General features: G+C 42.3%; 5 protein-coding genes and 1 non-coding gene across 6 annotated transcripts; 3 read left to right on the forward strand and 3 right to left on the reverse strand.

The window, feature by feature from the left end:
• Positions 1–504: 504 nt before the first annotated feature.
• On the forward strand, positions 505–575 carry METBIDRAFT_t25. Its single transcript has one exon. It is a non-coding gene; the product is annotated as a tRNA-Gly (tRNA).
• Positions 576–2,412: 1,837 nt separating this feature from the next.
• METBIDRAFT_30457 (uncharacterized protein) lies at positions 2,413–3,917 on the forward strand. Its single transcript, XM_018855641.1, has one exon. It carries the CDS (start codon positions 2,450–2,452, stop codon positions 3,455–3,457), a length of 1,008 nt encoding a protein of 335 aa, XP_018714595.1. The 5' UTR covers positions 2,413–2,449; the 3' UTR covers positions 3,458–3,917.
• Positions 3,918–5,218: 1,301 nt separating this feature from the next.
• Positions 5,219–7,327, reverse strand: AMO2 (Amo2p). The gene has a single exon (XM_018855642.1). It carries the CDS (start codon positions 7,253–7,255, stop codon positions 5,261–5,263), a length of 1,995 nt encoding a protein of 664 aa, XP_018714596.1. The 5' UTR covers positions 7,256–7,327; the 3' UTR covers positions 5,219–5,260.
• Positions 7,328–8,818: 1,491 nt separating this feature from the next.
• METBIDRAFT_30460 (uncharacterized protein) lies at positions 8,819–10,045 on the reverse strand. Its single transcript, XM_018855643.1, has one exon. The coding sequence runs from the start codon at positions 9,662–9,664 to the stop codon at positions 9,197–9,199; it is 468 nt and encodes a 155-aa protein (XP_018714597.1). The 5' UTR covers positions 9,665–10,045; the 3' UTR covers positions 8,819–9,196.
• A 956-nt stretch (positions 10,046–11,001) lies between these two features.
• HXT2 (general substrate transporter) lies at positions 11,002–12,795 on the reverse strand. Its single transcript, XM_018854097.1, has one exon. The coding sequence runs from the start codon at positions 12,670–12,672 to the stop codon at positions 11,098–11,100; it is 1,575 nt and encodes a 524-aa protein (XP_018714598.1). The 5' UTR covers positions 12,673–12,795; the 3' UTR covers positions 11,002–11,097.
• Positions 12,796–13,210, forward strand: METBIDRAFT_118101 (uncharacterized protein). Its single transcript, XM_018854096.1, has one exon. It carries the CDS (start codon positions 12,919–12,921, stop codon positions 13,159–13,161), a length of 243 nt encoding a protein of 80 aa, XP_018714599.1. The 5' UTR covers positions 12,796–12,918; the 3' UTR covers positions 13,162–13,210.
• The last annotated feature ends 1,679 nt before the right edge of the window (positions 13,211–14,889 follow it).

Raw genomic sequence — 14,889 nt, forward strand, 5'->3', positions numbered from 1 at the left:
ACTATATAACGAATATATATAAAAAACCTTTAAACAGCTCCCAGCTACGTACCAAGTGTCTTAGCTCGGCCCGTCCCCTTCCGTTAGTCACGGCCTGGACAGTCCTCATGGCACGTATCTGTTTACGTATTGGATATTACGTCATCGACTCCTAGGATAGGTCTCCTGTAGTAGTCGCTTCAACTCGGCTGGTTGTAGCGGACTTAAGGTTCCCACTTCCTGCGACTCGCCACGCCTTCTGGTGTAGACCTTGAAGATCGTGGTGACGAACCAATTTAATTTTGTTAAGTTCTCCAATGAGTTGTCGGCTGGGGCCAACATTGAGTTCAAGCTCATGGGCTTGGGGACGGTAGGAAGAATATAGGTTGAACATAATGCAAAGTTGTATAGAGATACTTGAGTCATTAAACTCTCTCCCAGAATACAAGCCCAGATAAAGTCTTTTTTCTGTGGATCTTTGATTCAGTCAATGTATAATACAGTTCCTTTCAAGTCTCCATCAAAGCGCAAGTGGTTTAGTGGTAAAATCCAACGTTGCCATCGTTGGGCCCCCGGTTCGATTCCGGGCTTGCGCATTATTTTTATTGACTGTGCATTATACGGTGATATGGAGCTGGCTGAGACAAAAGTATCCATAAAGCTCAATTTTTACAAGGGCGAAGAGCAACTTGAAAATGACATTAGATGATTGCGTTTCTGCGTTGACATGTGCAGTTAAATAAAGAGGTGCCTTTTTTTGTTCTCAGAACACCATTTATACTGGCTGAAATTTCTAATTTTAGGTACTTGCAATGCCGTTGGGCATCGGATTTGCAATTTTGCTTTCGTCCTGATATATCCGCAGTTTATCACGTAAAATTGTCTGGTCTATGACTCAATAACCTATCTTAGAAGATCGATCAGAAGATCAAATAAGTATTTCGTTTCTTGCCTATCCTTGGCTTTTCCGTGTGGGCAGATGTTCAAACTTCTCGAGAGTAATGGATTAACCGATCACGCTAGCTTTTAGAAAGCTACCATTGAAATGTTCAAAGCCCAATTGAGTTGGGTAGCCCCATACACTCGAAAAAATGCTAGTTATGATAAAGGAACACAATTTAAAATAGCTTTTGTTTTCTTGCTTAAGAAATTTGATTGCCACTATATTCCGTGCATTATAGTTTTATTTTCATTTTCCGGAGCTGTTCACTGCGTTTGCCAAATAGCACGTGCGAATTAGATTCTCTTATTGTGTATTGTATTTCAAAAACTTTAATTTGTAAGTATAAACAATAAAGCCAAAACATTCACGATGAGGGGTTCAGGTTAGGAGCTCAAGGTAAATATAAACCATTCAGGTTGGTGATCTCAAACATAGGGGAAATTTCTGGCAGCTCGATGATTTTTCTTGATGTAGCATGTAATAATCTTAGGAAAACGATACTTAGGAAAACGATACTTTGCAAGATCCAGCGACAGCAGTAAATCGTTTAATCTCTTAGAGCATTTGAAGATTTCTTCTAAAGAAAGAGCAGTGACTTGCGGTTCGATTCAGCAAAGATCTGGAAGCCCCTTCAATCTGAATCATGAAATTATGGGTTCAAACAGGAACAAAACCGAGTTTTGAATTACGATATTTATACCGAGTCTGTAAAATATAGATATATCTCACCTTGTATCTTTTTAAGCTCTTTGGCCTGGGGTGTCGAGTAGTCTTTCTTCCCCCAAAATCGCTGTGACAGAGCTTCCAGTGCTGTTGCCTTCAGAGTTTTAAGCTTTTTTTAAATTAAGTGTGGACACCATTCTCAAGCTTAGTTCCATACCGTGGAGGGGACGAAAAGTTGGGATGTGTATTTTTTTGTTTATTTCTCCCAAGCCCTAAAATTATCAAACCAAAACCACGAGTCTTTATTAGACAAAACTCGAGAATTGTGATGTAGAGCTCATCTAGACCTACTTTCTCAAATTATGTGGGCAGCAACAACGTAGCTTCGTCAATTCGATCGAAAGTATATGCTTAAAATTAAGTTTTTTGTTAATGAATTTTATTTCCACAGAATTGTAATTATACATTTCTAATAAATTTCAGATGCAGCAGCAGATTTTTTTCTTTACTTGAAATAGTTTCGCCAGCTCACCTTCATAGATTTCCTTATAGTATTTGGTATCTATTGACAATTCAATAAATGGAAAGTAACTGGATTCTGAATGCAAGAGCAATTCCTATCAGATTCAAACGCCTATACATTGATTTGAAAAGAAGAATAAGCCACTCCTGCAAATCAGAATCATCAAGCTTGTTTTTGATTAAGCTTTTCTTCAGTTCAAGTTTCATCAGGTTTTGTGACTCTTAATATCAAATGCCAAGTAATTTAAAACAGTTATATTCATTATTCTTTGGTCATCATGTTTAGCTAAAGTACACAGTGTGTTGCTTGTCCAAATTTTTGTTGCCCTGAATTTCGACGTCATGAGGTTGAACATTTGCGTGACGCTTCCATACTTCTTTACCCAGATACTAGCAGTGATCATTAGTCAAAACACTATCACCACCAACCAACGTGTGGAAGTGATAGCAAGTCTCACCATCAATGAAGGTGTTTTTTATTCGATTATACACAACAACTTTCTTACTTTGTTGGATAAGTTTGAAAATGCAGGAAGGCTTTACGTTACAGCCTCTACCGGTTCGCAGGCTTCATTATTACTGACTGGAATTCACTTCAAAAATTCCGGTGTAATTGTCTTTGAATCCTTTCCTCTCGGTGAATCTACGTATCACATTTATGCCGAAAATTTTTTCGAAAACAATGGGGTGATGCTCTTTGGAACCCTGGGCGAATCTTCCGGGATAACCAGAATATCTGTTTTGGCTAGGGAGTCATGGACGAACACTGGTATGATGTTTTTCGTTGAATCCAGAGGGCTCCCTTCTCACTTGCTCCTAGGAAAATCTAATAGTACAAGGAAGAACGTAACTATCACGAATGAAGGAACTATTTGCTTCAAAAACCTCTTTTGGCGCTCATTTACACGTATTGAAGGGTATGGCTGTATTGCTATAGGCTTTGAGTCGACATTCGAAGTGGATATTTCAAAATATTCTGTTTCCCCGCTGCAGATTTTTAGCTTGGATCCTACAAACTCGAGGTTGATAGTACGTGGACTCAAAACACCCATGGATGAAATTCCTGTCATCAAAGTCGTAGGCCTTGGAGAAGGGAATTCCATCGAAGTTGAAGTTCTCTACAGACAGATTGCCGCATGGGAATTTTCTTCCCCTGGTTTATTTTCACTTTTGATTGCTGACACACCTCGAGTGACTTTTGATCTTGGTCCAGAGTACTCTTTGCGAGATTTTCAGGTCTCGGCATCATTCTATGGCTGTAAGATTACCGTCCACAGGCCTGTTCCACCTCTTCCACTTGTGTGCAGATGCGATGTGGAGTTTCCCAGTGCCCCAACAGCTCTTCCTTAGCTAGCGTTTTCTGTCGTATCTAGTCTTTTGGGAAATACCGAAGTCCTCTATTTTCTGGCTCTCTCACCTGTATTGCCTGTCCTTATCTCCTTAATCAATAAAATGGATAACATAAACGGCTAAGGAACGCGCAGTACGACACTGAAATGGGGAACTTTATGGCTTCATGAAAGTAATCATACGATTTTGATCTCGGCCAGAAATTCTGGTTAGTTCCTAACTTTGTTCTGGTAAAACCATGTTCTAGTACTCCCCGATACAGGACAGGGTGTGGGATTTCGGACGATCTTGGAAAATTTGAGTCACAAGACCCATGTACCCGGATCCAAGAGTACATTAAATTGAACTTGAAAGGTCTCAGATATACAAAGTGACTATATAATTAATTGGGTGATGGACGAGAGCATTCTCTGACCACTGATTCTCATATCATCCATTAAAGACTGTATAAAGACCATGCACGTGAGTATACCAATATACACGTACTTAATCGTATGTGTCACGTGATATGAGTGGCTATACGCTTATTCTGCGCAAACACAGAATGGGCTGAAGAACAAGTCGATTCTGCAGCTTTAGTTTGTGCCATAAGTAGTTCAATGGCATGCAGTTAACTGACCTATATATCCCTCAACATGTAACGAAGTTTTTTCGAATCCCTTTGATTTTTGTATGGCCTTTTTGCATTCTCACTTTTTACAAAAACGGATCGAAAAGTAAATAACACTCCAAACTACTCAAAAATTACAGATACGTCAAAAAAAAAATACTGCACAAATGAAAAAATCAAGTTAGCATTCAAACAATAAAAAATTTTATTCTAATTTAGTCACTATCGAAATCTCAGAGAAAAATATTCAAGCAATCTCACGCTTAGCAATGCAATAATCCGGACATCCGAGGCACGGTTCGCTGAGCGGCCTTGGATTCGATTGTAGCTTCGCTAATAATAATCTTGATTCTCTTATTTCTTTGCATTTCAGTTATTTTATTTGATCCTATCACTTCTTGCCAATTTAATCAAGAATCAAACCAACGACTTTGAAAGAGACTTGAGCAAGCATCAATGAAGCATCATCATGTACATTTGGAGATTTGCATAGGAATGCTGCATATCCTAACGCTTCAGGTAGAAGCTTAGCAGATTCAAAAAATTTTCAATGAAAAATAATTAATCCCACTAAGCCACACGTCTTTCAATCCTTGAACTACTAAACCAAAGGGCTCGAGGTGGAGAATTTTTCTCAATGGAACCATACCAGAAAATGACCTGTATAACTCTTTCTCCAAAAAACTTTTGTTTTATTTTGACTATTTATTTGTATTATTTCAAAACACGTCATTTAATAGCCCAATATTGCTGTTCCTTTTACACAATGTGCAAATTTGGGACATTTCTCTCCAGTGACTCACGCAAGATAATCACATTATCCAGAAATCTGGCTGTTAGATTGACGAGTCACTTTTAATTGGCTTGATTTGAGTGGGCTTTCGAGTGCTCTCCAATAACGTAATATATTCGAAATTGTAAAAGATTGTTTGTCGTAGGCCAGGAGCTGACAATATACAGTTAAGCTTGATGACTCTTTGAACTGAAAATAAATTATAAGATTGCCATTGATATTACAACTCTGTGATTATCTTGTAGACTAACTCGAAAGACCTGGTACTAAAGAGGACAAGACTGAGATCTCTCAAGACTTCGAAGACGACAGTTTGCGATCGCCTTTTCGGTAGTTGACCTTCTTAAAACGTTTTGTACTTCTGAATCGATTTATTACCCATAAAATCTAGATCAAATATCTACAAATTGGTCTTACAACAAGAAGCGCCTGCGGCATTCTTAGCACCATCGGATTGAGCCAACACAGACTTGTTAAAGGACTGTGCGGACTGAGGAAGGTCCAACCCTGGATTCCTGTCAAAGAAGTTGGTTGGAACAAGATGGATATTGTGTGTTTCCACAGGCATGACTGGGAAATCCTCCACTCTTGGGATATGCGTGAATCCTAGGGTTGCCCAAACAACAATGTCATCGTTTCTGACAGGCTCCTTGGCCTTGACCCATTCACCAATACCCGTGTCAGCCTGTGACTGGTTAGTGAACTCACCGGCAGCAAAAAGTTGATGGTCATGGTACTTCGTGACCCAGAGTTGTTGCGTGGCATATTGTGCTCTCTTGCTATTCATGGAGTCTGCATCTGCCAAGAGCATCTGCTTAGCAGGCATCATGATCTTGTACCCCACTGGACCCTTACTGATTGGGTTGACCTTGTTCTCATTGACAATCTTGTATGTTCTGTTGGTGAATGGAGATTGCTCGACGTACCCGGCCTGATCCACAAAGCTTTTCTTAGTGATGAATCCGATTCCGTAAGGATTCAACTTGGAAAGTGGCATCTTCTCAGTATCCTCATACACGACAGAATTCTTGTGGCCATCAACAGCCGGGTCGATTCTGAACGACAAGATATGCTGATGGTACGCTGCCATCACGTTTGGTCCAACCACGGTACCCCATGGAACCGTCACATCCTCATCGATTGGCATGGTAGACAAAATACCAGTGGCTCTCACCTCAATGTCTACGATACCATCGTTGGTGAACTTGAAGTTCAAAATGTACTCGTAGTTGGCAACAGTGGCGATAGTTTGCACCACAAACTCCCGCTTTCTGGCAACAACAGCATTCTCGGTTCTGTAGTTGAGATGCTTGTACAAGATACCCGCGTCTTGCTCATGCATGCAGATAGTGTTGGGTAAGACCTTTGGTTCGCCCGCAGAATCAATAAGTCTACCGTCCATGTACTGAATGGTTCCGAGACAGTCACATCCGAGCTTCAATGGGTTAGCATTGATACCAAACCCACAATCGCCCAAGTCAAAAGCCTGCTTTCTATGGTATGGTGCTCTTGGGTCTCCGTATGGCACAGTCATCTCAGACAACGAGATTCTGTAGAATACTTGTCTGCCCTTGAACCAACCATCATAAATTGCAACGCCTTCTCTAGCAGTTGCGGCAACACGAAACTCCCAACCAAGCCATTTGACCTTGGATCCCTCTGTCGTGAAAGAAGCGCCTTCCGGCTGTTGGACTAACAATGGCTTTGGTTCTCTCATAATCGTTTCACCATTCAACTCTGGGTGATACTCGACACCGGCAACCTGTTGCCATGGAAGCGTTGGGGTGGTTGTCTCGTCGAATCCACCTGGCAAGTAGTCCATTCTGATGAATTTCTTTGTCTGGGCCTCGAACACAGGAGAGAACTTCAAGGGCAAGGAGTAATGGTTGGATTCTGAGTGCCCATTGTTGGCCAATACATACATGAAGAATTGGACCAAAGGTCTCTTCTCGTTTGGATCGTCGGTGGCATATATCCAGGGGTCGTTCCTGATGCCGAAACCAGCCGGCAACTTCAACTTCTCGATCTCAGCCAATACAATGGGGTGGTTGTTGCATGTTTCTTCCCAGTCCATGACGTCCTCGGGTAAAAATGGGCCAACAGTACCAACAGGCAATTCAGTTTTCGTCACAACGTGTCCAACTGATACGTTGACAAGCGCCTTGTTGAAGGTCAAAGTGTTGGTGTAGTAGTAGCAGTAGTAAATCCTCGAGATTTGAGGAAGTGGGCTTCCAAACCTCTCGGCCTCCAAGTACTTGAGCATGTCCTTTTTTGGAGGGTCCAATCTATCGATTTGGACAAAGTGGACGTTGGCAGATGCGGGATAAGCATCCTTGACCAACTTGGATGCCAATCTGATTTCAGCATCAGTGGCAGAGTCAAAAGGGTGAACCATTGTTATTTGCGATTTGGTTGTGAGCAGTATCTGAGAAAAAAGGTAATTGTTTTGGTGTCTGTGGATAAGCACGAAGCTTTTTATACAATGTACCAAGCTATCACAAGGTTATGTACCTTCCTATTTGGGATGGTGCAACCGATATCGCGATGAGTCCCAATGGAGTCGCGATCACGACTCTGACGAAGTACGTGCATGGGATGGGGTTGAAAGCATTGGGCATTGCAGAGACCCCTTAGGAATTGTGGAAAACCACGGGAGCTGAATCGATAGATCATCGGGGATATAGAAAATGTTTGTGTTTTTGTGGCCATCGAAGTGTTCACATGGCTTTTTCACAGGCCTTGCTTTTTCATGATGTGTATTTTTGGCTCCTTGACGATTGTAATTATTTTTCACGATCCGCTGACCGGAGGCCAAATTGATAAGAAATCAAACGAGGCTTTCAGCGTTGACATCTTTATCAGTGATTTGGGTGGCCGCGCACCCTGGACATTGAAAGATTGGGCGTATCGAGTATAGCCTTTGGGATAGCAGGGAAAAAATGGCCCAACGAGGCAGCTCGAGCAGGCGAGCTTACTGATTTTGATTGTGAGCCGGCAGTGTATTAAGCGACTGACCTAAATCTGTTACTTTTGAAGATTTCATTTCTTGAACCTTCCTCCTTTTTTCAAACCATTCACATGCCTTTTTTGTTATCTTGGGTCGGGCGCAGGTTCGTTATGCGAGATTGACTTTCTAATAAAGTCCCTATTGTCCTACGGTCTTTCAATGGCCTGCTCGTTGGTGCTTTAATTTCCTGATCTCTAAGATGCTTGAAATAGCTAGCACTTTTCGCATGCCAGAATTAGCAAATACATCAATAAACATGTCATGTTCTTTAGTTGCAAAATCACGTGACTTGCCATGAGGATGGTGAATCATTAGGCGGGCACTAAAAGATAGCCAAGTTGAATAGTGAGTCCCAAACAAAAGAGTGGAAAATCGACGCACAGGTCTTCGATACACTTCATAACTATGCAGCATAGTCCATATTTTCACACCTGATATGTAAACATACCCTTTGCTCGGGAATTAAGCGAAAAATGCCGGTTGAGGCTATGACGGCAATGTGTCTTCCAAACGCTTGGATGAGGTGCAGTATGTCGACTCACCTATTTGCGCAAAATGAACCTGACACATGCAGTGGCCCTCTCTACTAATTTCGAAAAAGTACAGCTTTTTTTTGAAATTGTATCTATAGTTTCGTATGATGCGGAAGAGGTAATCTTGATTAACTGAGAACTTCTACCTGCAGCCCATGGTTAAGATGGACAGTGCACGACACTATGAAAAAATAGCTGCCCATGTTTTTTTTTTCACAGCCGATGCTATCATTAAAACATTGCACAAAGAGTTCTCAGAGAGCCCGGCTTTTCAAGTCGCCACATACGGATGATCCAAGGTAGTGAGGCTATGGGCTATTTGGACTAAAAAGGAAGGTTAGTCCGCGAGGGAATAGACCCGTACACCAGATCCAGAGTCACCCGAAGCGACGCTGCGCGCCGGCCTTCATGTGCTGGCTAATACTTTAGATGTTCTTGGAGCACGTTGATTTTCCGGTAAGCATCAACCGTTTTTTCCTGATATCTTCTTTTTTATTTCCTTAAAAGCAAGTATAGCTCCAGAAGGTGGCGGCCACAGCCGCGCCAAATTTCTGGTTCTTTTCTTGATTTGCTTGTTTTTGTTTTTGTATGTTTGTTTGTTTGTTTTCTACCCCGCCCAGCCTGCACTACTGGAAGTCACGCAATATATCTGAAAGGTATAGGATTCAACATGGCGGCCTTGCACAGCAAAGCCAGCCTCTACAAGGGGTAACTAATAGTACTAAAATACACTCGATCAACGAAACAACATCACTCTTCTTTCTCTTTTCTCCTTCGATTTCTCCCTTGTCTATCTCTATTTGGCTGACGCAGGCGAGCCCACTTTCACTTTCGTATGTGGGTTCACGATTTCAATAACCTTTTTTTGCCGGGGAGTTTGGACGCGAGCATCTTGCTGGCTCGCAGGCTGCACAGCAGTGTTTTCTGCAGCAAAGTTTGTGGGTGAAAAGACCAGTGCTGTATGGGGATTGAACTTCTTAAACGTAGGGCTGTTTCCAGCGTATTCGGGGATTTCCGGGCAGAATTCAAGGTCGTCCTCGACATCAAACAGTTTAGATAAGTAATAACGCAACCGTGGGTTATGCAACAGGTAGCTAGACGTGATAGATGAGGTAGTGGACGATGACAGAGACGATAAGGTGGATCCGCCATTTCCCGAAACGTACGGCATGTTGTGGTACATCAGAGACGTGTTCATTTGGCTCTCCGTTTGAGGGGGCGAATAGTGCGAGTAGCTGCCGTTATAGGCGTATGGGTTTGCCATGTTTTCGGTCACTTGTGGGGAGTTCACTGATTCTGTATGGCTCCTTGGAGTTCTAATGGGACGGTGCTTGGTGAGAAATTCGGTCACGTGTTTATGGCGATTGTCTCAGGCGCAAGGGATGGATAGTTTTTGGCACTCTGATATTCTCAGTAGGGGTTCATGTGTAGTGATGGTAAGCAATAGGGTTTGGTGCTCTACGAGAGAAAAGATGGTATCTATCACCGATAGGCTCGGGGGAGGTCGCCTGTGCATGATCTTCGGCGTGCATACAGGGTCACGTTCTATGCTCTATTTTAATTCCTTTTTCTTGTGCGGATGATTTCTTTTGCCACCGCATGCGTCTGCAACGACCAGCACGGAAGCCACTTTCAAAAACATCGGTGCATTAAGTATCTTATGCGGCCGAGCGACATTTGGCGGAATTAAACACAATCAGGTATGTGCTTGTGCAAGTATTTTGAATTGGGGGAGCCTGGCCTATCGCGCCTCGCCCGCTTGGGTTTCGTGACCCCCAACGAGAAGATATGTGACCAGTCACGTGACTGGGGTACGCTTGGGGAGGGAAACGAAATTTCGATTGGGGATGGAGATCTACAGAGCAGATATTTTCGAATGAGTAGGACTGAGTAAGACTGAGTAGGAATGAGGAGGATTGAAGAGGATATGGAAGAATGAGGATGGATTATTCGATTTAGGGTGGGTGGGTTTTTGATTGAGCTCGAATAAGTCCTTTGTGTTTCTCAGCTCACAATCCGCATTAGGCCATCAGGTTTTGCATTGTCAGCACAACACATTGGACGATGTGATCCAAAACTGATTTTCTATTCTTGTTCCATCGAATTCCATTCCATATCGATTCCAGCAAGAGTGTATTCGGGCACCAGTCTACCTACCAAAGACAGAAACTACCCAAAAACTCTTCACCTCTTATGCATTATTATTGAGGCATTTGGTGCCGTACTTTCAGATATCTTTTCTCTGGGCCCGTTCTTTTGAATGCATGTTTACAAAAGCTGCTGGCGTAGATCACAACTAGATTCTATTTCCCTTCTGCTAAATTTTTCAACCTTATCATTATAAGGACTAATTATCTACTTCACCTACTTTGGACTGAGATTGTTGCTGAGCTACATTAAGGGCACAATTCTGCTGAAATGAGAATATTTGTATAAGAACTATAGACCGGAGCTGCCCAGTAATCTCCGCTCAAAATCTTATAACCCTTACTTTATTGATATAGGACACCTTGCAATTTGCGTCACCCAAACTTCTTTCTCATAGTCTCGTCTCATGCTCACATGAGGTCTGTGGATTTCGAATCAAAAATCCTGCCATACCTATTGTCTTGTCAAAGATTATATTTGTTACCTATATTTTAAATGAAACTATTTTTGTATCGCAGAGGATGCGCAGGATTCATTGCGAAGTAAGAATTAAACATGCTCAGCATGGTCGATGGCGCTCTTCTCGGTTTCCAACTTTCTATTCTGAAGACCAGGCGCTTCATCACCAAAGACTTGTGCTACCTCCTCTAAAGTGTAACCAGAAGTCTCGGGGAATGTGAAAAATACAACCGTGAGCTCAACAAAAAGAATGCAACAGTACACAATATAGTACTTCCATTCGATGGCATCCATAGCAATAGGGTTGACGTAACCATTGTAAACTTGTGTGATGAACTGGGACATCAGAAACACGTTCAATCCTTTGGCTCTGTGAGAGTATGGCAAAACTTCGGTGATGTACAAGAAGGGCAAGCCGTTCACACCAACATTGTAGAAGAAGTAGTAAAAGAAAATCATAGCCAACACTCCATTTGCCAATCCGGTGTCCTCAAAATTTCTCTGCTCATTGAGTGCAGACAAGATAGTCCAAATCGTGTAGCAGACCAACATTCCTGAGAAACATGTCAAGAATAACGTTCTTCTCTTGAACATACGGCAGACACTCATCAAGGCCACACAGATTACAAAATTGTAAATCATCAAGGATCCGTTGATCTCGAGTTGCTTCTTAGTCTCAGTGATTCCAATAGAGTCCAACACCTTAGCCAAGTAGTAGGAGACCAAACCGTTACCAGAAAGCTGCATTGCCACACCGACAGCCACACACAAAAAACCTCTCTTCCTGAAGTTCTTCTTCGTGATGAAGTCAAGATACGACGATGACATGGTTTTGTCCTTCTCTAAAGCACTCTCAATTTCATGAAGTTCAAAGTCCACTAAAGCAATGTCTCGAGCATCTGTTGAATTTCCAGTGTGAAACTTTGACAATACAGCTCGTGCTTGATCAATCTTTCCTCTGGCGACGAGGTATCTGGGAGATTCAGGCACAAACCAAAGCATGCAAACCTGAAAAAAGGGTAAAGCTGCTTGAAGATATGATGGGATGGCCCATGAAGCCTTGCTTTGAATATCTCTAGTTCCGTAGGTGACCCAAGAAGCGATAATGGCACCCAAGTACCAGCACACATTGTAAGCAAAAGTAGACGTTTCTCTATGGGTTGGATATGCGATTTCGGAAATCAAAGTTGGCGAGGGGATTGTTGCCATCATGGCACCGAAACCCAAGACAATTCTAGCCCCCAAAAAAAAACCATAGCTGTTGGACAAACCTTGCAAGACGGCGCCGACAATAGTCAAAGTAGAGCCAAAAAAGATCACGGGTCTTCTTCCAAAGCGGTCACAAAAAAAAGAAGCAAATGGAACAGCTGCAATATTACCGAACAAGACACCGTTTGTCAAAGCACCTAATCTCTGGCCCAGGGGATAACCCAAATCTTCTTCCCAAATATCCAAAGACTGCAAGCCATTCAACATCGAGCTATCATAGCCGTTGTTTGTGGAAGTAAGCGTGATGATGAAAACACACCATGTCAAGTAGCGCAAGTGAGCTACTCTGTACCAGGGCCGCTCTTCGGCGATGTAGTCGTTTACAGTGACTTGAGGTGCCTCTGAAGCAAAGAGCTCAGACTCCTTTTTTTCGATTGATTCGTTGGTACTCAGCATGCCCAATACTTCCGTACACTATACTATTAAATATAAATTTAATTTTGTTTTGATGAAAAAATATATTTGACTCGGAATTCGCTACGCTCTTATAAGTTTTGAGTTACGTCGCCACGAAATCGATTTGCAGACTGCGGCCAGTAAAAAAACGCAAGGAGTGCACCAAAATACAGGCTGATTCAAATACAAATGTGGAGACATGCACAAGCCCGACTTCAACGGAGAATTCTGCTGGCCACCTAGCAAATGAACGCCCCAGGTTTAAGTTGCGTCTGCGGCCCGGCACATTTGCTTCAGTCATCGTCGACAAAGGTGACTTTTCTTTATATACACGCGCCACGCATGCCCGCATTTGGAAATGTTCCCGGGGTCAATCCGAGAATCTTAGTTCAACCTAGATACTACTGCTACAAATTAAGCCCAGCGTCTTTTAGCAGTCCAAACTTTGAATTTCAGATGTATGATGAAATGTGGAATGGGCATGTATAGCTGTAATTTTCACGTTTTTATTTGAAACAGAGAAAAGTGACCTCACGCCATTCGCGAACCGGTTCGTAAATACCTTCAAAGGCTCGAGAAATGAGGTACGCCTTAAACTGCGCGTATTATTCGTAAGTGAATCTGATCTTAGTTATACTTGACGCGTAATGGAGTGGCGAGACTCCTTATAATCCACGGAATATAGAAAAGTCACGACAATACTGGCGAGATCACATGCAAGACTACTCCACAAAGCTTTCGTATATGTGGAGGAAAAAATCATAGACTTGATCTATGCTCCGGGACGAAAGTATAGATCTAGTCCAGCGAGTCTCGAAATTGAAAAAGAGGGACTAAAATTGGAAGTTTTTTTATGGCAAGTGCTCGTAAACACTGATATGTACAGTGACTAGCTTCCTACTTTGGACTTAGTGATATTTGCGTGATTACCAGAATCAACAATACTACTGAAATTGATTGACCAGCCTGGATAATAGTATATTGAACTCCACCCGATATAAATAATTGTTAGAAATATCACCGAGAGCATCACGGAGTCAACAAGCATGAACACATAAAACTCAGTGTTTCAATGTTGGTGGTATGGCAGCACATGTCGTGTCCTTGGGTAGCAGAAAGATGTACAGTCCAATACAATGAATTTTCTGTTGGCCACTAACAAATCAACTGAGTTCCGAGAGAAAGTGAGCCTTTTCACTGATTGTGATGTCAATGAGCAATGAACAGGCTCACCCCCATACCCCTATTTTGCAACTTTCTGAAAATCTTTTGGATTTTTATTCAGCATGCCAAATCAATGCACCGGAATTAATTCACAAGTCGGGATTCCGCCCGCCAAAGCCAGCGTGCGGCAGTATGTGCCGCACATGCAATCGCGAAATCTAGTCGGACTTCGCCAACCTCGCTAACAGAAATCGAGTTCGCGAGGCTCCGGATACATAACCCGATTTGGCAGTTTTGCGCACAATGTATGTGGGGCAAACCTTCTACTTGGGGAAGTCATTCACCTACCCCACCAAGTCACTCCACATGTGCCAAAGTCACAGATTAACTAAGTGCTAACTTTTTTTCCAAGAAATTTTCACCATGCCAAAACAGCTGTCATCAATTCATACAGGTACACCAGGAAAATGGAGCTGTGTTGCAAACGTAGATTGACAGGCCATTTTGTTGAAAGCCACAGCTGCGGGAGACTACTCTGATATGGTTGCTTTAATAACATGGTAGGCCATGAGACTGAGTATAAATTAAATTTGGAGAGCATGTTGGAATAGCCAAAAACAATCTCTATTTTGTTTTGTTCTGCGAGTTATTCTGGACCGCTAGCAATGCCAAGTTTTGCAGAAAAGTTGAACTACCATTTCCTAATAAATTCTTCGAAGAACAGTCACTTTAATGACAGTGGCAACATAAACTAAATGTTTCTTTAGTTCTTTGAACTCGCGGCCCCGATCGTGGACTCCTTTGCTCATCATGAAAACCCCACCTCGGAACATCTCTAAATTATATCAGGAGGCCACAATCAAGACTGAACCCCGACTGGAGCCCCAAGTCGCTTTTATCAGGTGTTGTGAGACACTGGAATCAGAAATATAGGCTGTTGCAGGATGCTTTTGGGTCCCAAACATTCAAATGTTGGCAAACCATAACAACATGAAGCCATATTCCATACAGCCATGTTGCATAGTTCTTCTTTTACATAAAACCAATAGGCAA

Source organism: Metschnikowia bicuspidata, assembly GCF_001664035.1.
Source record: "Metschnikowia bicuspidata var. bicuspidata NRRL YB-4993 chromosome Unknown METBIscaffold_1, whole genome shotgun sequence".
Lineage (NCBI taxonomy): Eukaryota > Fungi > Ascomycota > Pichiomycetes > Serinales > Metschnikowiaceae > Metschnikowia > Metschnikowia bicuspidata.